This window comes from Ranitomeya imitator, chromosome 4, assembly GCF_032444005.1.
Source record: "Ranitomeya imitator isolate aRanImi1 chromosome 4, aRanImi1.pri, whole genome shotgun sequence".
In the NCBI taxonomy this organism is placed as follows: Eukaryota; Metazoa; Chordata; class Amphibia; order Anura; family Dendrobatidae; genus Ranitomeya; species Ranitomeya imitator.
This window is the reverse complement of record NC_091285.1, coordinates 207,630,262-207,654,032: the sequence shown is the minus strand read 5'-3', so window position 1 is coordinate 207,654,032 and position 23,771 is coordinate 207,630,262. Positions and strand designations below refer to the sequence as shown.

At 40.9% G+C, this 23,771-nt stretch overlaps 1 protein-coding gene across 4 annotated transcripts in view; it reads right to left on the bottom strand.

Annotated features, from left to right (window-relative positions):
- Positions 1–1,217: 1,217 nt before the first annotated feature.
- The window catches only part of LOC138675796 (GDNF family receptor alpha-4-like), a 119,376-nt gene continuing 96,822 nt past the window's right edge, over positions 1,218–23,771 (bottom strand). Inside the window, exons 4-8 of one of the 4 annotated variants that reach the window (XM_069764332.1) lie at positions 18,096–18,441; positions 16,835–16,944; positions 12,341–12,475; positions 4,526–4,644; positions 1,218–3,356 (exon numbers count right to left, since the gene is read on the bottom strand). In XM_069764332.1, coding sequence (XP_069620433.1) covers positions 3,204–3,356; positions 4,526–4,644; positions 12,341–12,475; positions 16,835–16,944; positions 18,096–18,441 — 863 coding nt within the window. In that variant the 3' untranslated portion in view covers positions 1,218–3,203. The remainder of the gene's footprint in view (positions 3,357–4,525; positions 4,645–12,340; positions 12,476–16,834; positions 16,945–18,095; positions 18,442–23,771) is intronic. The other 3 variants (XM_069764335.1, XM_069764334.1, XM_069764333.1) reach the window with 3 other exon arrangements.

Sequence of the window (23,771 nt, the reverse complement as noted above, 5' to 3'; positions counted from 1 at the left end):
GTCAAATGCAATCAGTATTTTCACTAGAACATTAGTGTGATCGGGGGTTCAAAACTTAAACTTGGGTAGTTGCCTACTTTCTTTATATCTAAAGACACAAAAGAGAATAGTAAAACCAAAAACACTCAGTTTGAAAAAATGTTGCAGTAATCCGCAAGTGCTAGTAAAAAATGTAAAAAACAGGGTATTTGGTTGATACGTTTTTTGCAAAAAATGTATACTAAGCTGCTCTACCAATCTTCACGGTATACCCTTATCAGAGCAGTCCTAACTAATGTATGCAATCCTGCGGATTACTGCAACATTTTTTCAAACTGAGTGTTTTTGGTTTTACTATTCTCTTTTGTGTCTTCAGGTTTCTTGGTGGTGTGTGAACATGATCATACAGACTTGTTCACTGTGCAAGTAGCCCATGTGTTCCTGTTTCCATAATTGTTCTCTTGTGTCTACAAGACTGGGGAGTTCCACCACTCCTCTTGGGCTATCTGCACAAAAGCTGTTCTACCCTGTATGCACACATGGATTTTTCCTCTCTGAACCCTGTTCACACAGGTTATATACAGATGATCAGGTTTTTAAATACATCAGATAGGGATTGCATACATTAGTTAGGACTGCTCTGATAAGGGTATACCGTGAAGATTGGTAGAGCAGCTTAGTATACATTTTTTGCAAAAAACGTATCAACCAAATACCCTGTTTTTTACATTTTTTACTAGCACTTGCGGATTACTGCAACATTTTTTCAAACTGAGTGTTTTTGGTTTTACTATTCTCTTTTGTGTCTTCAGGTTTCTTGGTGGTGTGTGAACATGATCATACAGACTTGTTCACTGTGCAAGTAGCCCATGTGTTCCTGTTTCCATAATTGTTCTCTTGTGTCTACAAGACTGGGGAGTTCCACCACTCCTCTTGGGCTATCTGCACAAAAGCTGTTCTACCCTGTATGCACACATGGATTTTTCCTCTCTGAACCCTGTTCACACAGGTTATATACAGATGATCAGGTTTTTAAATACATCAGATAGGGATTGCATACATTAGTTAGGACTGCTCTGATAAGGGTATACCGTGAAGATTGGTAGAGCAGCTTAGTATACATTTTTTGCAAAAAACGTATCAACCAAATACCCTGTTTTTTACATTTTTTACTAGCACTTGCGGATTACTGCAACATTTTTTCAAACTGAGTGTTTTTGGTTTTACTATTCTCTTTTGTGTCTTCAGGTTTCTTGGTGGTGTGTGAACATGATCATACAGACTTGTTCACTGTGCAAGTAGCCCATGTGTTCCTGTTTCCATAATTGTTCTCTTGTGTCTACAAGACTGGGGAGTTCCACCACTCCTCTTGGGCTATCTGCACAAAAGCTGTTCTACCCTGTATGCACACATGGATTTTTCCTCTCTGAACCCTGTTCACACAGGTTATATACAGATGATCAGGTTTTTAAATACATCAGATAGGGATTGCATACATTAGTTAGGACTGCTCTGATAAGGGTATACCGTGAAGATTGGTAGAGCAGCTTAGTATACATTTTTTGCAAAAAACGTATCAACCAAATACCCTGTTTTTTACATTTTTTACTAGCACTTGCGGATTACTGCAACATTTTTTCAAACTGAGTGTTTTTGGTTTTACTATTCTCTTTTGTGTCTTCAGGTTTCTTGGTGGTGTGTGAACATGATCATACAGACTTGTTCACTGTGCAAGTAGCCCATGTGTTCCTGTTTCTTTATATCTAGCTGTCAATGAGTTGGGGTAGCAACCCTCTATGAGCTCTCAACATTGGCAAAAAGGGGCTCATATAGTCAAAAGTTGCCCCAGACCTTTAAATGGAAATTTAAAAAAAATCATGTATAAATGATCATATATTCAGATTACAAATTGCCTCTTCAGAGAGGAAGAGGACATGAAGTCCTCATCCTCTCTGTAGAGGAAATTTGCATATTAAATTTCCCATGGGAGCATTGCACAAGGAACGAGCCTCCTAATATTGGCATGCCACAGCTGGTATGTCACTCTCCACAAGGAAAACCGTGACCCCATGGGTTCAGAAGTCATTTTAAATGATCTGAAGCCCTACCAGGAAAGAAGCATTACTGTTGCTTAGCAAGAGCTGGGCACTATCCAGCAATGCCTTAAGTAAATGTTACAATAAGTATTTACATTAAGCAATCATGCCACCAATATGATGATTTGAACAGTGGCACAATTAATCAAGATCCACAATAAATAACAGAGTTATAGTTTATTGCTGATCTTTCTTCTTAATTTTCACTGGCAAATGATTATTACATTTAGTCTGAAGCCAGTGAATTTTAATAAGGGTCGGAATAAACAGATCTTTACTTGCTGTCACTTCAAATGCTTTTATGTGCCAAAACCCTTGAGCAGTGGAATTGATCTATCAAGACATCACAAATTACCACCGAAAGCAGATTTTCAACTTCTTGGAATGTAGCACATTTTCGGAAATGTTTCCACAATTTTCACTCCTAATCCTCACAAAATGCTACCACCTTCAATACTAGACTTCTGCAATTGTTAGCAGCTCTGTATACATTAATAAATCTGTGTTCACTTATACAAAGCTATGCAATTGGCATAAAGTCACAGATAAAAGGGATTTGTAGTGTCTTGAACATTCCTCATATACTCTCAATTTATACGCCAAGGAGTCTTACAAGCCGGTACCAAAGATTCCTATATATACATTAGATCTTTTCATTGGTCATTATTGGTCATCTCATCTTCTTCAGACAATTATATCTATAAGAAAAGTTCTTGAAAGCTCTTTCAGTCACATTATCAGGAACACATTATGTATCTAGTATGACATCCACATGAGTGTGTCCCATTTGCTTTCGAGGCATCTGGTAAAACCCTCAAGTTACCTCTAGTTGTACGTTTTCTCTGAGAAGCAACACTCCAACATCTAGAGCTTTAATGGTGCTTAACATACATCAGCCAATGTCCTACCCAGACGATTGCCGATCATCAAGTCTTTGCAGTGTGTGGTCCTTGGCTATTCACACCATCTATTCTTATTGCATTGTGAATCATCATCTTTAGTTTTTAAGTTCAAGATTGAAAAAAAACAATTCACACACCAGTGTTTTCCAGCTCCCATTTTCTCAATCCAAGTATGTCCATGGTTATTGTGCTGTCATGTTACTTTGTTGGCCTTCCTTTTCTTCTGTCACATTAATGCCACCACTTTTAGCAGCCACATAAATAGTGCTGGATTCAGTAGGGTAAAAGATGGTGCACAAACACCTGATGATGGATGAGAAGACATTTGTTTCTTGGAGGGAAGCACAGACATATCATTCATTTCTGCTGTCTGCTTGTTCTGAAAAACATGTATTTTAAAATCAGCCTTACCCCTAATATTGTGTAGGCCAGACAGTACTTCTTATAAACAATGACAATTATCTTTCATATATTATATTCTGTACCATTTTATTCCACCTACACACACAATCTCTGTATTTGTGATCTCCGTAATCAACATAGTTGCCAAAAGTTGAGATGAGAGAACCAATTTGCGATGTATTGACTGGATCAGTAATGTGTGACCTCTGGATGGGAGGCTTGCAAATATCCTTGCCAGCTCTTCTTTTAATTAGCCAAGCTGGCATGATGTCATCACTGTGACATGACACACAAAGACATTGTACCAACCCAGCTAATCAAATGAAGAGCTGGAGAGGTAAGGAGGTTTGCCGTCCAATGGTCACAGATTACTGACCATGTTGGTGGACCGGAGTACTATAAATTGATTCTTCCATCTCTATTCCTGATTTTCCCAGGTTTATCTCAAAGTTTTATAAACAAGTCCAGAAAATGTTGGCATGTCCCAGTCCAAAAGAGAAACTTCAACTTATTTAAAATTGGAACATGTCAGGAAGAGGGCTTTCCTGCCCTGTTTTATGTGTTCCTGGGGAGGTCTTGGAGGCTGGGCTTAGAGAAGATTTTCCATGAACAAAGTTCATTTAAATCAACCCTGCAGGACCATGGTTTGATCATACCACAGGTCCTGGGCAGGGGAGGAAGTAAAAAAGTACACAGAATACAGCACAGGATAACAGCTGATTCTTTCTTTGAGGTAAAATATTGTTCAAAAAGAGGCAGGAGGCATCCCATGCTAGCCTATCTGTATACTCTTTTGTGTCCTCCCCTGCCCAGCAGCTGTGGTAAGATCAGACCATGTCCCTGTACGGTCAGACACAGTCATTACACAGTACACAGCAGGGGCACATTTATAAGATTATCTCAGCACATGAACATTTTTTAACACATCAAATTGTGGAACTTATTATTATTCCAAAATCTATTGATTAAAATGTACTTTGTTCATGGGAAATACCTTTACACATCCTTTTTTTCAAACCTATATGTTGCTATGTATAAAATAACAAAAGGAAGGAAGGTAAAATAAAATCAACTATAGGATGAAAATAGTCATGGAAATCAATCATAGTGTTCTCTTATCTTCAAGCACAGAGAAATAAGCCTTACCTGCTTTTCATCAGTGTGGATGGATAAATGAGGACTACTTTTATCGTCATTAGACCTTCGCTGGTCATCATTTACTGTCTTCGGGACATTCTGGTTATGGTCTGGGCTAATTGCTTTCTCTGCAGATAAATAAGTTATTTATTTGGCTTTTTAAGGTTTCATAGTTTCACAAGAGTTAAAGCATATACAGTATGTAGTAGTAAACTTTAGAAGTGTTTAATCTGAGTGAAGTCAAAACTATCCATCATACCAATGTCTACCTCCTCAGTCCATTGCCAAAACATTATTGAACATAGATTGACAAAATATATAATAGTTGTTATAAATATGCACATGGATTTATGTATGATCAGCTAAAAATCTATGCCTCTCATTGTTTTAAATATGTGTCCATGTATTAACATATTACAACCTTACAAGAACACTGAACCCAGGAATGAATGATTAAATTAAATAAGAAATATAGTTTCCCTTGTTTGTTAGTCTGCAACAATTTCTGCGCTATCCTAGACCACTCAGTTAAAGAGGCGTCTACCACAGCCAGTTGTCTTATGGCCACACACGAGATATTGAAGAAAAGATGGGCATGTTTCCTGGGATACATGGAGAAGATTGCTTTATATATTTATCATATTTGAGTGTTTCTTATGACAAAACACATCATGAAAGGAGGAGATTAAAGAAAAATGTGATGGCACATGTTTTGTACATTTTCTGTGCTTAGTGCTCCTTTAAGAGTTTCTTAATGAGATGGGAAATGCAACAGAAAGAACATGTAATGAGTTACACCCACTGAGTGAGGAACTCCTGATTCCACTATGGAAAAAAGGTCAGGGTAACATTACTATGCCAACTATAGCAGGGGCAGACACTGACAGCTTGGGGCCCCTGTGCAAAACATGTGTATGGGCCCCCCTCCTTTTATGGTGACAAAGCTACATTATATATATATATATATATATATATATATATACATATATATATATATATATATATATATATATATATATGTACACACACGTACATGTATATATTACATAGTCTCCTTTATTATATATATTGCCATCCCTTATACAGTGCCCTCTCTTGCTATGTACAGCACTGTCCCTTACATATTGGATTATCGTATACAGAGCCATGTTTATTTTTATTACAAACCGTCCTCTCTTGTGAGGTATATAATGCAATGATGGCTGATGGAGCATTGGAGCATAGGAAAGCTTCTTTTCTAATGGAGGAGATAATGGACTGGTAGTCTCTTCCATCAGCAGTCATTTTATATCTAACAAGAGAGGGGACTATGTAATAAAAGAGGGCGCTGTGAATAGCAAAATAACAACTATGTAAGAGACAGCACTGTACATGACAGCAGAGGAAGCTATATAATAAGGGGTGGCACCATATATAACTAGAGAGGATGGTATGTAATAAAGGATCGTGTTATACATAATAAGTGAGTACACTATATACTAAGGGACTGTGCTATACATAAAAAGTGACTACACTATATACTGAGGGATGGCATTATACACAATAAGCGGGTACACTATATACTAAGGGACAGTGCAATACATAAAAAGTGAGTACACTATATTACTAAGGGGCTGTGCTATGTATAATAAATGAGTATGCTACACCGTGTTCCAAATTATTATGCAAATTGGATTTAAGTGTCATAAAGATTTAATTGTTATGTTTTTTAAATAAACTCATGGATGGTATTGTGTCTCAGGGCTCAAAGGATCACTGAAATCAATTTTAAACACATGTGATAATTAATTTTCAGGTGATTCTAATTAAAGGAAAACTACTTAAAAATGATGTTCCACGTTATTAAGCAGGCCACAGGTTTCAAGCAATATGGGAAATAGAAAGGATCTCTCTGCTGCTGAAAAACGTTAAATAGTGCAATGCCTTGGACAAGGTATGAAAACATTAGATATTTCATGAAAACTTAAGAGTGATTATCATACTGTGAAGAGATTTGGGACTGAAACAGCACAAACAGAGTTCATGCAGATAAAGGCATAATGAGGAAGGTTTCTGCCAAACAAATTCATTGGAATAAGAGAGCAGCTGCCAAAATACCATTACAAAGCAGCAAACAGTTATTTAAGGCTGCTGGTGCCGCTGGAGTCCCTCAAGCCTCAAGGTGTAGGATCCTTCAAAGGCTTGCTGTGGTGCATAAACCTACTATTCGGCCACCCCTAAACAGTCTTCACAAGCAGAAACGGTTGCAGTGGGCCCAGACATACATGAAGAATAATTTTCAAACAGTCTTGTTTACTGATGAGTGTCAAGCAACCCTGGATGGTCCAGATAGATGGAGTAGTGGATGGTAGGGGGATGGCCACCATGTCCCAACAAGGCTGCGACATCAGCAGGGAGGTGGAGTAGTCATGTTTTGGGCCGGAATCATGGGGAAACAGCTGGAAGGGCCCTTTAAGGTTCCTGTAAAAATGACCTCTGCAAAGTATATAGAGTTTCTGACTAACAACTTTCTTCCATGGTCTAAAAAGCAGAAATGTACCTTCAGCAAAATCATCTTCATGCATGACAATGCATCATCTCATGCTGCAAAGAATACCTCTGAGTCACTGGCTGCTATCGGCATAAAAGGAGATAAACTCATGGTGTGGCCACCATCTTCCCCTGACCTCAACCCTATAGAGAACCTTTGGAGTATCATCAATCAAAAGATCTATGAGGATGGGAGGCCGTTCACATCAAAACAGTAGCTCTTGGAGGCTATTCTGACTTCATGCAATGAAATACAAGCAGAAAGTCTCCAAAAACTCACAAGTTCAATGGATGCAAGAATTGTGAAGGTTATATCAAAGAAGGGTTGCTACGTGAACATGTAACTTGGCCTGTTTGGATGTTTTGGAGTTAAATAGCTTTTTTTGTTCAGTGAATGTGACCTCCTAATGCTGCAAATTCCACAAATGAGCATTTTCAGTTCTTTGAAACATCAAATGTTTAGAAATTCTACTGTGCCTAATAATTTGCAACAGTGCATTTTGAGTTTTTATTCATTTTGGAGATTATACTGTTATCATTGGGAGGTTTATTCAATAAAATCCGATGTATAATCTAACGGGTAATGACTTTTATTAGACTGACTGTTATTTGCACTGACCATTAAGGAAAATCAGAGAAAAATATAATTTGCATAATAATTTGGAACACGGTGTATATACTAAGGGACTGTTTTAAAGGAACCTGTCACCTGTTTTGGCTGCTATAAGATGCTGCCACTGCCTTTCAGGGCTTATCTACAGCATTCTATAATGCTGTAGGTAGATAAGCCTCCAATCCGACCTGAAAGATAAGAAAAATACTCACCTGGGGGGGCGATCCGGTCCGATGGGTGTCGCAGGTCTGAGTCCGGCGCCTACTATCTGCTTGCAATACCGCCCTCCTACTTACTTCATGGCTCCCCGGCATCGCGCTCCTGCGCAGGCGTACTTACTACCCTGTTGAGGGCAGAGCAAAGTACTGCAGTGCGCAGGTGCTGGGAAAGGTCAGAGAGGCTCAGCGCCTGTGCACTATAGTACTTTACTCTGCCCTCAACAGGGCAGATAAGTACGCCTGTGCAGGAGCACAATGTCGGGGAGCCATGAAGCAAGCAGGAGGGCTGCATCGCAAGAAGATGAGAGGTGCCGGAACCGGACCTGCGACACTCATCGGACCAGATAACACCAGACCGTTCCCCCGGGTGAGTATAATAAAACTTATTTTTCTTCACTTGCAGGTCAGATCGAGGCTTATCTACCGCATTATAGAATGCGGTAGATGAGCCCTGAAAGTCAGTGGCCGTATCATATAGCGGCCAAAACAGGTGACAGGTTCCCTTTAAACATAATAAGTGATAATAACATCTTCTTCCACCTCCACCTGTTCCTAAATCCAGTATAAATCCCTTTTCCTTCCCAATCCCCCAATCCCCCACACTCCTCATTGTCCCCTCCCCCACTCCATCATTGCCTTCTCCCCCAGCACCCCCATTATTGCCTTTTCCACCACATTTATCATTGCTTTCTCCCCCACCACCCTATCATTGTCCATTCCACCACCTCAATCATTGCCTTCTCTCCCACCACCCCCATTATTGCCCTTTCCACCAGGACCATCATTGTCCTTTCCACCACCATCATCATTGCCTTTTCCCCACCACCACCATCAATGCCCATTCCACCACCTCCATCATTGCTTTCTCCCCACCCCCCCCAAAATTACCCATTCCACCACCTCCATCATTTCCTCCTCCCCACCTCCCCATTATTGCCCTTTCAACCACCTCCATCATTGCCTTCTCCCCCACCACCACATTATTGTCCTTTCCACCTGCATCATTGCTTTCTCCCCACCACCCCCATCATTGCAATCTCCACAATCACCCCATCATTCCTCCCTCCTACACAAACACACACCCTCTCACCTCTCCGCATGCTCTCCCACAGCATCACCTTCGCCAGCAGCTTCCTCTCTCTGGCACAGCCGTCAGCCGTGGTGCTGAATGATGACGTCATCCAGCCGTGCTGCTGACTGCTGTGAGTGACAGGAAGCGTGGCCAAGAAGCAGGATGCAGGACGGATTGCTGCAGCTCTGCTGCCATTTTCTTCTGTAGGCAGTGGAGCTACAGTGATCTCTCCCTGCCCACCGCACATGAGGGCAATCTGGCCAGGGGCCCTCCAGAGCCTCGGGCCAGATAAACAGGCCAGATTGCCCTCATTATTAGCCACCCTGCAGCCTCTGGGCCCTGGTGTAATAAGGTCCCCCATCTTGGTCCCCATCATGAAGCAACCTTTGAAAATGTCTGTCTCTCTTAATTTTCCTTTGTGTTGCTTTAAACTGGTTGTCTCCTGGTGGTGCCATCTGTCTTTGGTGCTGGCGTCTCTCCTGGAACTGCCATCTGTCTCTGGTGCTGGCCTCTCTCCTGGTGCTGCTGGCCTGGTGAGGACAACACTGGCTATGCAAGTATAGAACCTTTGAAAATGTCTGTCTCTCAATTTTTCTTTCTGTTTCTTTAGACTGGTTGTCTTCTGCTGGTGACATCTGTCTTTGGTGCTGGCGTCTCTCCTGGAACTGCCATCTGTCTCTGGTGCTGGCGTCTCTCCTGGTGCTGCTGGCCTGGTGAGGACAACACTGGCTATGTAAGTATAGAACCTTTGAAAATGTCTGTCTCTCAATTTTTCTTTCTGTTCCTTTAGACTGGTTGTCTCCTGGTGCTGCCATCTCTCCATGTGAACACACTTTTACGGGATGTCAATAAACACCTTGACTGCCTTGAAGCCGAACTTGAGAGATTGGCGAGACATTTCTTTACAGCAATAGAGCGGAGCGTGTTGGAAATCCTTACGCCTCAACTCCAGCTGAACGTCATGTAGGCCTGCCAAGCAGCTTGCAGCCACGCATTGCAGCAACCGCAGTCCCAAAGCTACAATCCACAGGCTGGAGGATGTTACCAGCAGCCAAACATCTATTTTACAACTCCCACAGCACCAAACTATCCTCCACCACCACCGCCTCCAGTTCACAGATCCACCACACTGCCGAGTTCAGCATCCCTGCAGCCAGCATTATGCATTCCCATGATTCCACTGTGTTGTCTATCCCCGATGTGTCCACTTCCATCCATGATCCAATCCTTCAATTTGTTGCCCCTTTTCCTGTAACCCCTGCCTCATCAACTACCACCCAATCCTCACATCTCCACACCCCCAAGGTCCACCCAATCTCACCCTCAGATAGACCCCGATCCTAATCCCAATCACCCCTATCCTAAACCCCCCATCCTAAACCGAAACATCCTTATCCTAAACTCATTTTTATTGTTACATTTTGTTAAATAAAATTTGTTTTTTTTTGTCACAATATCTGTGTTTTCTTTGCATCTTCATGCGCCGCTGCAAACACACACAGGTGTGTATTGTATTGTTGGGGAACTTGTAAGTTTAACTGGAGGCATTTTATTATTTGAGTAAGCAAAAATTACAGGTACAGTGTAAAATTAAAGGTAGATTTTAACATTAAAGGTACATTGTAAAATTACAGGTAAATTTTAAAATTACATGTACATTTGAACAGGTACATTTTAAAATTACATGTACATTTTAACATTACATGGAAATTTTAACATTACAGGGACATTTTAACATTAAAGGAAAATTTTACGTGGCAGCTTAAACCATTTTGTCTTGCCATGCAACACATCCATTATCAGAAACAAAATATGCAGCAAACTTATCCCTCATATGAGCAACTTCCACTGAAGTCCTCAGAGTGTGATCTTGGGAATCATGCAATGAAACAAGTTCCTCAGGTTCTAAGTTTGATCACTTTTTTACCAGGATGTAGTTGTGCAGAAGAACACAATTTTTCACAACCTCATCAATAGTCTCAATTTTTAGATTAATGGATGTGCCCAAAAAGCGCCATTTAGAAACCAGCAATCCAAAGGCACACTCAACAGTTCTTTTTGCCCTTGTCAGACGGTAGTTGTAAATCTTTTTTGTGTGATTTAAGTCCTGACTTGAGTACGGTTTGATGAGGTTGGCACACATTTGGAACGCTTCATCCCCAACCACAACAAAGGGCATTGGTGGTCCTTCAGTGTTGGGAAGAGGTAGTGGCTGTGGAAAATTAAAATCATTCCCACATAAACGTTGGCCCATATCAGAGTTTTTGAAAGTCTGTGAGTCATTCCTCGTCCATATGAGCCAATGTCCACGGCGACAAATCTACACCCAGCATCTGCAATTGCCATTAGAACAATGGAAAAGTATTTTTTATAATTGAAATATTCGGTTCCACTTCCGGCAGGTTTCAGAATCCGAATGTGTTTGCCGTCCACAGCCCTACACAGTTAGGAAAATTACAAATTTCCTTGAATTTTTCAGCATTTTCAAGCCATATTTCAGCTGTGGGTTGGGGGAGGAATTCTTGCCACAGTACCTCACCTAAATTACGGCAGGTGTCTCCAATAATCCCAGAAAGTGTTGACACTCCAATCCTGAATTGAAAATGGAGGGATGACAAGGTCTCTCCGGTAGCCAGGAACCTGCAGAACAGAAAATGAGGAAAAAAATCAGTACATGGCTTTTAGAAAAATTATATTAATGACAGGTGTTTCTTTTTCCAAATTACGTACCTCAGGGTGACCAAGAGACGTTCCTCAGTAGGATTTGCTCGACGGAGCTGTGTGTCCTGACTGGCAATTGATCCTTGGACACGTAGCAGCAGGTTATTGAAGCTCTGTTCTGACATTCTTGTGTAGTCCAAAAACGTCTGAGGGTTTGCACGTAGCTCTTTGTACAAAGAGTGGTAGGCTGGCTCCACGGCTCTCTCGGAGTTCAAGGATGGGATGTTGCCAATATCGACGATGTCTTCTCTGTCTTTCTCTCCTTCTTTATTCTTGACAAGCCAATTTCAGTTGTAAATCCAGATCTTCATAGAAGCTGTACATGTCAAGATCCATCTTGCAGCTTGATACAGCAGCCAAAAACGAGGATTTCATCAGTGCAGTGTGTCTCTAGAAATCCCATGAGACACGCCTACTGGGTGTCTGATGTCAAGGAAAAGCTACTGTGAAGCATTGGAAATATCTAACGCATGAACATAAACAACGCAAACGCATGCCAAAATGCATGCACACGCAGCATTTTTTTGGCATCATACGTAAGATGATGCGGAGAAAAAAATGCTGGGTAAGCATGCGTTTGCACATGTGGATGATACGCTGCAGACGCAAATGCTAATGTGAACCTAGCCTAAGCGCAGCGAAAATTAGGAAATATTAGGATTTTTACTTACGGAGACACCTGTTGGAAGTGAACATCCCAAGGAAGACATTGCATTCTTCCAGCTTGTTACCACTACCTTCACAAGTGCACCATAGTGATGTATCCATGCTCGAGTTGTTAATAAAATTAGGGGTAACTGCAGTGCCTGTGTGGTGAAGAAGAAAACAGGCATATAAATTGCAATTGCAATTTTTCTCAGGTGGGGGTCCCAAAAGTCAGACTCTCACAATCATGATTTTACAACATACAGTTACCGTATTTTCCGGCGTATAAGACGACTTTTTAACCCCTGAAAATCTTCTTAAAAGTCGGGGGTCGTCTTATACGCCGGGTATCTATGGTGGGTGGGGGGGGAGTGGTCCCGATGACGGAGGGGGCGTCTCACAGGGAAGTGTGAGTATGCCCCATTACCTCATATTGTAGCTGCAGCGTCAGCGTGGGGTGCTGGGGAGCGGCGGCGGCTGCTCCTTTGTGCCGCGTGGGTGCTGTGGGGCGGCGGTTCCTTTTGGTACAGCGCTGGGGCTCTGTGCTGTGGGGCGGCAGCGGGGGCGTATCTTCAGGGAGAGTCAGTTGGGGCTCCTCCGGCATCTCCCGAAATCCCGGAGGCGCCGGCAGCTCCATTGCTGCGATGTGGTGGCCTCCGGGAAAATGGCCGCTGGGGGCGGCGCAGGCTCAGATTCAGATCTCGTCCCGAGATCTCGGGAGACGAGATCTGAATCTGAGCCTGCGCCGCCCCAGCGGCCATTTTCCCGGAGGCCACCGCATCGCAGCAATGGAGCTGCCGGCGCCTCCGGGATTTCGGGAGATGTCGGAGGAGCCCCGACTGACTCTCCCTGAAGATACGCCGCCGCTGCCGCCCCCGCTGCCGCCCCACAGCACAGAGCCCCGGCGCTGTACCTAAAGGAACCGCCGCCCCACAGCACCCACGCGGCACAAAGGAGCAGTCGCCGCCGCTCCTCAGCACCCCACGCTGACGCTGCAGCTACAATATGAGGTAATGGGGCATACTCACACTTCCCTGTGAGACGCCCCTCCGTCATCGGGACCACTCCCCCCCCCCAAAAAAAAGGCACATTAGTCACCGGCCGTATAAGATGACAGAAGTCCCCCGATTTTTAAGATTTTATATTTTAACTGGAAAAGTTGGGGGGTCGTCTTATACGTCTTATACGCCCAGTCGTCTTATACGCCGGAAAATACGGTAAGTTCATTTATATTTGGACAGAGACAACATTTTCCTAATTTTGGTTATAGACATTACCATAATGAATTTTAAACAAAACAATTCAGAAGCAGTTGAAGTTCAGACTTTCAGCTTTCATTTGAGGGTATCCACATTAAAATTGGATGAAGCGTTTAGGAGTTTCAGCTCCTCAACATGTGCCACCCTGTTTTTAAAGGGACCAAAAGTAATTAGACAGATTAAATAATTTTAAATAAAATGTTCATTTCTAGTAATTGGTTGAAAACCCTTTGTTAGCAATGACTGCCTGAAGTCTTGAACTCATGCACATCATCAGACGCTGTGTTTCCTCCTTTTTGATGCTCTGCCAGGCCTTCACTGTGGTGGTTTTCAGTTGCTGTTTGTTTGTGGGCCTTTCTGTCTGAAGTTTAGTCTTTGACAAGTGAAATGCATGCTCAATTGGGTTCAGGTGACTGACTTGGCCATTCAAGAATATTCCACTTCTTTGTTTTAATGAACTCCTGGGTTGCTTTGGCTTTATGTTTTGGGTCATTGTCCATCTGTAGTATGAAACGACGACCAATCAGTTTGGCTGCATTTGGCTGGATCTGAGCACACAGTATGGCTCTGAATACCTCAGAATTCTTTCGGCTGCTTCTGTCCTGTGTCACATCATCAATAAACACTAGTGACCCAGTGCCACTGGCAGCCATGCATGCCCAAGCCATCACACTGCCTCCGCCGTGTTTTAAGATTACGTGGTATGCTTTGGATCATGAGCTGTACCACGCCTTTCCCATACTTTTCTCTTTCCATCATTCTGGTAGAGGTTGATCTTGGTTTCATCTGTCCAAAGAATGTTCTTCCAGAACTATGCTGGCTTTTTTTAGATTTTTTTTTAGCAAAGTCCAGTCTAGCCTTTTTCTTCTTGATGCTTATGAGTGGCTTGCACCGTGCAGTGAACCTTCTGTATTTTCTTTCATGCAGTCTTCTCTTTATGGTAGATTTGGATATTTATACGCCTACCTCCTGGAGAGTGTTGTTCACTTGGTTGGCTGTTGTGAAGGGGTTTCTCTTCGCCATGGAGATTATTCTGCGATCATCCACCACTGTTGTCTTCCGTGGGTGCCCAGGTCTTTTTGCATTGATGAGTTCACCAGTGCTTTCTTTCTTTCTTTCTTTCTCAGGATGTACTAAACTGTTGATTTTGCCACTCCTAATATTGTAGTAATTTCTCGGATGGCTTTTTTCTGTTTTCGCAGCTTAAGGATGGCTTGTTTCACCTGCATGGAGAGCTCCTTTGACCGTATGTTTACTTCACAGCAAAACCTTCCAAATGCAAGCACCACACCTCAAATAAACTCCAGGCCTTTTATCTGCTCAATTGAGTATGACATAACGAAGGGATTGCCCACACCTGTCCATGAAATAGCCTTGGAGTCGATTGTCCAATTACTTTTGGTCCCTTTAAAAACAAAGTGGCACATGTTAAGGAGCTGAAACTCCTAAACCCTTCATCCAATTTTAATGTGGATACCCTCAAATGAAAGCTGAAAGTCTGAACTTCAACTGCACCTGAATTGTTTTGTTTGAAATTCATTGTGGTAATGTCTATAACCAAAATTAGAAAAATGTTGTCTCTGTCCAAATATATATGGACTTAACTGTATCTAATTAAAATTATGCTCACACTATGTTATTGTTAGGCAGGTTTGGAGCAAGTTCACCCTAAAACCTGCCTACAAAAGTGCCAATAAAACACTCAAAAGAACAAATATATTCATTTCTACATAAAACCAACTTGCTGTGCACATGATTAGGCATTTGATCATCCTCTAAACCAGTGTTCCCCAAGTCTGGTCCTCAAGAGCCACCAACAGGTCATGTTTTCAGTATGTCCTTAGTATTGCACAGGTGATAATTGCATCATCTGCACAGGCAATAATTCCATCACCTGTGCAATACTAAGGAAATCCTGAAAACATGACCTATTGGTGGCTCTTGAGGACCGGACTTGGGGAACACTGCTCTAAAGGCTTCAGGTTTCCAAATATGCTTAAAAGAAGTGAACTGACCAGTCTCCCTGCATTTTCCTCTCTGAAGACTCTCTATACTTTACAATACAAGTCAATAGGAAAGTTTAAAAAAAATAAGTTTTGAGCATCTTGTCAGCATCTTTGCTTCCAAAACCAAAAGAGGTTTCTGCATTGTTGAAAGGATTTAAAAAATGATCCTGAAAATGCCAATACAAAAGACACCCAAAAACACACACAAAAAAATCTTCTAGTGGTCAAAGAAGTCAAAAAAGAGTTCAGGAAACAACCAAAAAAGCACTAAAAAATGCTAAAGATTTACTAGATGCCAGAAAAAAAGACAGTTCCAGAAGTGTCTTCCACGAAAAAAATTAGTCGATATTTGGCTGTCTGAAAAAAAAATTGTGTGAGCGTACCCTAAGCAGGTTTTCAAGAAATACTTTTATTTTTATTTTAAATGTTGTACATGTGAAAAACCATAAACATAAGCTGTTCTGGTCTCTGTGTACAGGCATCCGCAGGAACATCATGACTACAGCGCACTTCACCGCTGCAGCCAGTCACTGAGCTCAGAGGTTCTGTGATGTAGGCAGCACAAGTGTTGAGCTTAGTGTTTGGCTACAGCGGTGATGTGGCTGCATTCTCGACTTCATCACAGAGACAGTAACAAAGACTGGTGCAGTGGCAGAAAAGGAGAGAGCTGGACCTAAGGAGGGTGAGTATCGTGTGTTCTAAGTTTACAAAATATGGAAGACTTTGAAAAAAAAAACAGTATTACCAGGCAACACCAGGTACAGTTGTGTGACAGTATTACCAGGTACGTCGTGTGACGTACGTCGCAATCCGTCATTTTGGGGAAAAACGGATCCTGCAAATGTGTCTGCAGGATGTGTTTTTTTCCCATAGACTTGTATTGCCGACGGATTGCGACGTATGGCCATACGTCGCGTCCGTCGTGCACTGGATCCATCGTGTTTTGGCGGACCGTCGTCACGAAAAAACGTTCAATGTAACTTTTGTTCGTACGTCACGTCCGCCATTTGCTACCGCGCATGCGCGAACGGAACTCCGCCCCCTCCTCCCTGGACTGTAGAATGGGCAGCGGATGCGTCGAAAAACTGCATCCGCTGCCCACGTCGTGCATAATTTTCACAACGTGGGTCGGTACATCGCGCCGACCCTTAGCGACGGGCCCGTACCGACGCAAGTGTGAAAGAAGCCTAATATAGAATGGTCTAAGTGGAAAATTTATTTAGAATCCTAGGTTCCTCTTATATTTAGGTCTTACCGATCAGCCTAATGTAGGATTTTATGCACGGATCATATTGTTCCACAGAACAGTTTTCATTCTTTTTTTCAAACAGGTGGCAATGTTTCTGGTAGTCCAAAAGACGAGATCTGAAAGATATAAAATTATATTTGCAATTCATATTAAAACTTAAAAATGTTTGTTGGACTGTCCGAAACATTAGTGCGCTCTGATGTGAGAAGAATGTTTTAGCTGTCAGTATGATCAATTACAACCCATAGATGTCTTAGATGCCACCATAGTAGCCAGGTGTTAATGCTTGTGGCAATATGGCAATCTGAAATAAAACATGCTTAAAGGGGTATTCCCATCTCCAAGATCCCATCCCAATATGTAGTAGGTGTAATAATAATAATATTATCAAATTCCTCCTATTAGAAATGTTGTATAGTTCTTCTAATAAGCTACTGCATTGCAGGAGCTTAATATCCATGGTTACAATCAGTAACTGTCACTATATGAGTGTTCGTAACCATGGATACATAGCTAATCAGGTGAACTATTGTATATTTCTAACTCAAGGTATTTTCTACTATTATTATTATTACAGCTACTAAATATTGGGATTGGATCTAGGAGATGGGTATACCCTCTTAAAGTGGTATTTCAGTAAATAAAATATATGAATTATACAGTAACAAAAAAAAAAAAAAGAGTGTCAAAATGTCCAAAATAATTTCTGGATCATTTTTTCATAATTTTTAATATCTCTGCTTGTAATCAGAGAGAACCTTTGTTAATTACTTCTCATGTATATAAACTTCTGTCCTGATCATGCGATGAACATAAAGGCACAGGACAGATTACAGATACATCATGTAATTGTAAAATTGATTTTACTAAAAAGAAATTTAAATATATATATATATATGCTATAAATAAACTGTTCAAACTGTTTTTATGCTCTTTATGCTTAGAGATTGCCTTAGGGGACAATTTTTTGTACTTAAATGCATGAATTTGGGATAAAAAAAATAATTTTTACAATAGGGTTTCATTAAAAATGTTTGCATTGTTTGACTTTTACAGGCTGTTTGTTTTCCTACAATTCTGTGGCCATAAATCAGATGGGAGGAGCTCCGAAAATGTAGAGAGCGCAACACACATAAGCTATAGAAGGCAAATGGTGCAACATTTTTAACGAAACTCAGTTGTAAAAAATATTTTTAGCCCCAAATAAATGTATATAAGTGAAATCCCTGTAAAGAATGAACTGGTTTGATCTGTTTTTAGTACTCACTTGCACAAGTTGTCGCTCATGCAGGAATCATAGAGCTCCAGACAGTTTTTCTTTTCCCTGTCCTCAAAAGAGCACTTGGGCACTATATTCTTGCGTCTGCGTTCTCCACAGTTTGCATTCTGCTTGCATGGACAAAATAGGAATCGCTTTGTGAATTCCATAGGAACTTTTTTAAAAAAATTCCTGAGGTGGTTGTGACACTTCCGTCGGTCACAAAAACCTTCAGCTTTTGAATCACTGCAGGGAATAACATATTCGTTCTTCAATTGCGTGCACTTCTCAATGGAATTACAAATAGCCGCTTCATGTAAACAAGCGTTCGTCTCCTCATTGGGAAGGAGAGACTCTGAGATAAAATATTAGAATAAATATATTTATTAGTCAGGGAAATATTTTATAGAATTAAATTATAAAAAGTCCCAATAAATATTTAGAACAAAAACTCCTAGGGTCACAATTAGAGTAAATACATATCAGAAAACACCACAACCAAAAATCCACTGGTTAGATATATAGAATGATTACGACATTTAATGACAAAATATATTATTTTTTTTAAATTTTTAAAAAAAAATATTTATAAAATTAGGTACCTCAACAAAGTGGGACACAGAACAATATCCATATGTACACAACACAATGGAACAAGTAACAATGGTAACAGACTGGCATTACCTGGTTATACAATAGCTATCTTAAATACGCATTAAGGAAAAGGAATACAGCCCAATGTGGAATGTATATTTACCGACATGTGTATCTCAAGGAAAGCAGTGCCATCCTGTTCTGTGTCCCTCACCCCGACGCGCGTTTCATACCACTTCCTCAGGGGGCGTGTTGTGTATATATGGATTTGTTGACGTACCTAATTTTATTAATATTTTTGAATATATTTTAATAAAATAATATATTTTATCATTAAATGTAGTATTCACTCTCTATATACAACCAGCAGATTTTTGGATGTGGAATTTTCTGATATGTATTTTATAGACTTAGCAGGAAATATTTTCAGCCTTTTCCACAGGAAACCAATCATATCACTTCTTTCATAGTCTAACATGCAATTTAAATTGAAAGGTATGGCCCTGTTTGCTATTGGAAACCTCTTCTGTATCCGGAGGACATCACTATCAGTGGCCAATTCTCATCTCTGAACTGCCAACCAGCGAAGCACAGTAAGCGCTGAGCACGGTGGCGCAGTGGTTAGCACAACAGCCTTGCAGCGCTGGGGTCCTGGGTTCTAATCCCACCCAGGACAACATCTGCAAAGAGTTTGTATGTTCTCTCCGTGTTTGCGTGGGTTTCCTCCCACATTCCAAAGACATACTGATAGGGATTCTAGATTGTGAGCCCCATTGGGGACAGTGATGATAATGTGTGTAAAGCGCTGAGGAATATGTTAGCGCTATATAAAAATAAAGATTATTATTATTATTATTATTATCACCATTGTCAGACAGGTAGCTTGGATCACCAGAAGAAATAATTGAGGCTCTATAAACCTGCCGTACAGGACCACTTCATATCTAATTAAAGGGAACCTGTCTTCACAACCACGGGCAACATGAATCATGCAATGGCTATGTGACTGCATCCAGGCATGTTTTCCTCAGAAATGCTGAGATATTTCACAGTAAAAAAACTTTGAAAAGATACTTAGGGACTATGAGGTCGATTCATTAAGACCTAATGAACAGGCTTGCTGAAGCACAATGGGCCAAATTAATTTAATTAGGTGCATCTCTGTCAAGTGCTGTTGCCAGAAATGTACTAGAGTCAGAGACTGGAGTACATTTCTGGAGTAAGTTCTGCCACTACATAGGTGTAACGTTTTATGAATTTGATGGTCTAACTTAACTATGTCTCATCCTGCACATGCTCCACCCATGCTAAGCCCATATTGGCATAGCTGGCCAGGACTAGCATGTAAACACTAAGACTTCTTTTACACATACCGTTGTTTTGCGGCCCCAATAGATTTCTATGGGGCTGCAAAAACAGGCTGCAATAATTTCACGGTGCTCTGTGCGCCGTATGGCCATGAGGGGCGTATTTACGGCTGTCAAAAACTATCGAGCCTGCTCGATCTTTTTCATGGCTTATGGACACGGCCCCCATTGAAAATCAATGGGGCTGCAAAAACAACTGAAGCTTGTTTTTGCGGTGCACTGTGACTTCCAGTTTTGCAGAACGCCATCTCTTTTTCCAATACTATTTCCGAAAAACGGCGATCTGCAAGTTTTTTGCGGTCCGTTGTTGCGGCAGACCGAGAAAATTGTGGCGATACAGCCTGCAAAAAAGGCCCACAATAATGGGCCGCAAAAAACCCAGTATGTGTAAAAGAAGCCTTACAGTTGCAATATTTTTATGCAACTTTTAATTTGCACAAAAATATTACAACTTATTAAGGTGTTTTATGCAAGAATTAAGTCATAAGCACCTTCTTTAATCAGCCCCCATGTATCTTGGCTTACTAGTCCACGGCAGGTCCCTGGCCAGCTCCTACTTTTGACTAACAGGTCTCTCCCTATGTATACACTTTAGTAGAGACCTGTACACTCTTATGGAGAGGCCTGTCAATCAACTGGAGAAGTGTCACTGTGTTTCAGAGGAAACACACCTGTCTGCAATAGTGAAGACAGTGTCTGACAAATGCTGTCCGTTGAAGGGCCTGATGTAGTAATATATGACTTTTCTATTTAGTTTTTTGAATCCCTAAATCATACACCACCCTTTGAGCCCCTGTAATAGCAATAAAACAGCCTTCCTGAAAATGCATTGTGAAACAACCTAAATATTAAGTGATATTGTCTAGTGTCTGTGGTCTTTACATCTAACGATTGTAATGGATGGAGCCCATACATTTTTCAGAATCTCGGATCACTGGAGGGTTCCCTAGCTCTGTGATGGTCTAGCCTAATCCTGTTTGATCCAACCAAGCCATGGTTGGAATCCATTGGCAAAAGAAATAAAAAAATATATTATAGAGGCAAGTATGTAATAACAGCAATTCAGAGGCTATATGTACAAACAATATTAGACAATTACACAATAAAACATAATGAATCAATTAAAATAATTAAGGGTCCTGCTTGCAAGCTTACTACATATAAGAAAACAAGGCTGCTATGGGGCCCATGAGTAGAGTTGATGGTGGGGGGCAGTGATGAGCAGCATGACCCCGCGCCAAGCATCCCAAGATGCTGGGACAGTTGAATACAATGGTGGAACAGTGAGCAATCAGTGCCCTGCTCCACCATTCAGCCTGTGCCTTTAAGACTCAGCCGCAGGAGCAGTAACATCACAAGATCACACCTGGTGTACAAAATCTCAGTCCACATGTTACACACACAAGAATGACACTTTCAGTAATGGGGCTAGGTGAGTAGGGTTTTTTTGTTAGTACTTATAGGTGAAAATTATGGAAGTATAATACTGTGTGGAGGCCATTATACTGTGTGAAGGCCATCATATTATAAGGGAGAGCTGTGAGGCCCACAATACTGTGTGAAAGACTATGGGGGACATTATATTGTGAGGGTGCATCATATTGTATGGGCCTGTAATGGCCATCATTCTGTGTAGGGTGGCCTCATTCTATGTGGGGGTGCTGTAGTAGGGTAATCACACTGTGTGCTGGGTCATCATACTGTATGAGGGGCTGGGGGAACCATCATACTATGTTTTGAGAGTTGCTTTTGGAAAGCATCATACTGTGTGACCATCATTCTGTGGTATGGGGAATGTGGGGGACCATCATATTATGCATGGGGGCTGTGGACCATCATATTGTGTGGGGGGCTATAGAGGCCATTATACTGTGTGGGGAGCTATGGAGCCATCACACTGTGTACAGGAAGCTTCTGTCAGTGTACACTCCCTGACAGAAGTTATGTTGCTTATCCATGTTATGTAAATAAAAGCTTATAACCTGACATTAAATACATCCATTGGTTGTATAAATTATTCTTTTGAAAGCTGAAACCCTCTGAAATGTGGTTTAGGTTAAGAAAATAAACTGGCATCAATGTAGAAATACTGATCAGTTAATGGACACAGAATGGTCAGATTTTGGCAAGACAAAAGTTTTGTTGCCCACAGAAAGTAATCTGATATTCAAACAAATAATCAACTTAAAATAGAAATATATGTTGCATAACATTGGTGAATGAAGTTGTGGTGCTATTAGAGTCATATTTAATATTTTGTGTGATTTCCATGTGGTGGGGAGCTATGTGGATTATCATACCGTGTGTGGGGAGCTGTGTGGGCTATAGTTCTGTATGGGAGAGCAATCATATTGTGTATGGGGACTGTGGCAGCCATCATACTGTGTGGGGGTCTGGAGGAGCATCACACTGTGTGTGGGACTTGTGTGGGGCATTATATTGTAGGGGGTGACTGTGGGAGCATGATGTTAGAAAAAGAAGTACAATCACTGGTATATACGTGTGTGTTAGATGGTTGGCACTAGTAAAAAAATCTTTCCAACACAGTAAGGATAAAACTGGCCATTTTAGGAGCAAAACCCATCTTTTTAAACAAGTCTCCTGACTTTTTACATACTGAGGCTCATTATGCAGCTATCACTCTCGACTGATTTGAATGAAGTGGAGTCTTCTCTTATCAGTCCAGCAAAACACAGATTTTAGAAAAATAAATGATGTCTTGCCAGAATATATCTTCTTATAAAGGATAGAACAGTGTACACAACTCTACATTCAAATAAAGCCAACAATTATAATATAATTATAAGCATGCTTACAATTACAAAAATCATAAGAAAACATTAATCTCAGTGTTAGAATTTAGGTTATTTTTAACGTCCCTTAGGCTCAGATAGGGACATATGGCTTCCATATGATTTTTATTACAATTTGCAACATCTTGTACGTGGAACATAGGGATAATGACCCAGATCAGGAAATTAGGGATGAGTGGTCCTGGTGGAATAGCACCATGTGTGAAAACACACAAGTCGGGGACAAAACATGGTCAAGTAATGGATACAGATGTTATTCGTCCAAACAGCCTCTAGATATGTAGCTGTCAATAAGTGTGAATAATTCACGAGGTCTTGGGTTATGTGTACATAAGAAATGCCTTATACTCAATCTTTTAGCTAATAACTTGGTTCTTCAATGTGATGTTAAAATTGAGCCAGCGGGATCAGAATCTTATAAAATGCACAAGGTTCTCATATCCCAATAATACACCTCCTTCATCTTGATTCCCTAATTTAGCATGCATTTAGCATTAGCTATCAGGTTAATATGTGTGTTATTTGCATTGTAGGTTGATTGTTTGATGAACTTTATAATTATTCATGCTTAGAAAGTCTGTGTGAACAATGCTGAACAGTATGTTGCTGAGGCAGGACATTTCCTTATGAAGAAATTTGGGCACTTTTACTAATCAGGTCTATTATTTAGACAGTTTAAACCCTGAATGACCCAGAAACTTTTAGTTTTGCACTTTCCTTTTTTTCCTCTCCTTGTTCCAAGAGCCACAATTCTTTTTTGGGAAATAACAATATGAGGGCCTGTTTTTTGCAGGACGAGTTACAGTTTTGAATGGCCTCGTCCAATTTACTATGCAGTGTGGTGAAAAAAGCAAAACAAATGCAATGTGTAGTGTGATTGTGGAAAAAAAGTGCAATTCTGCCAGTATTTT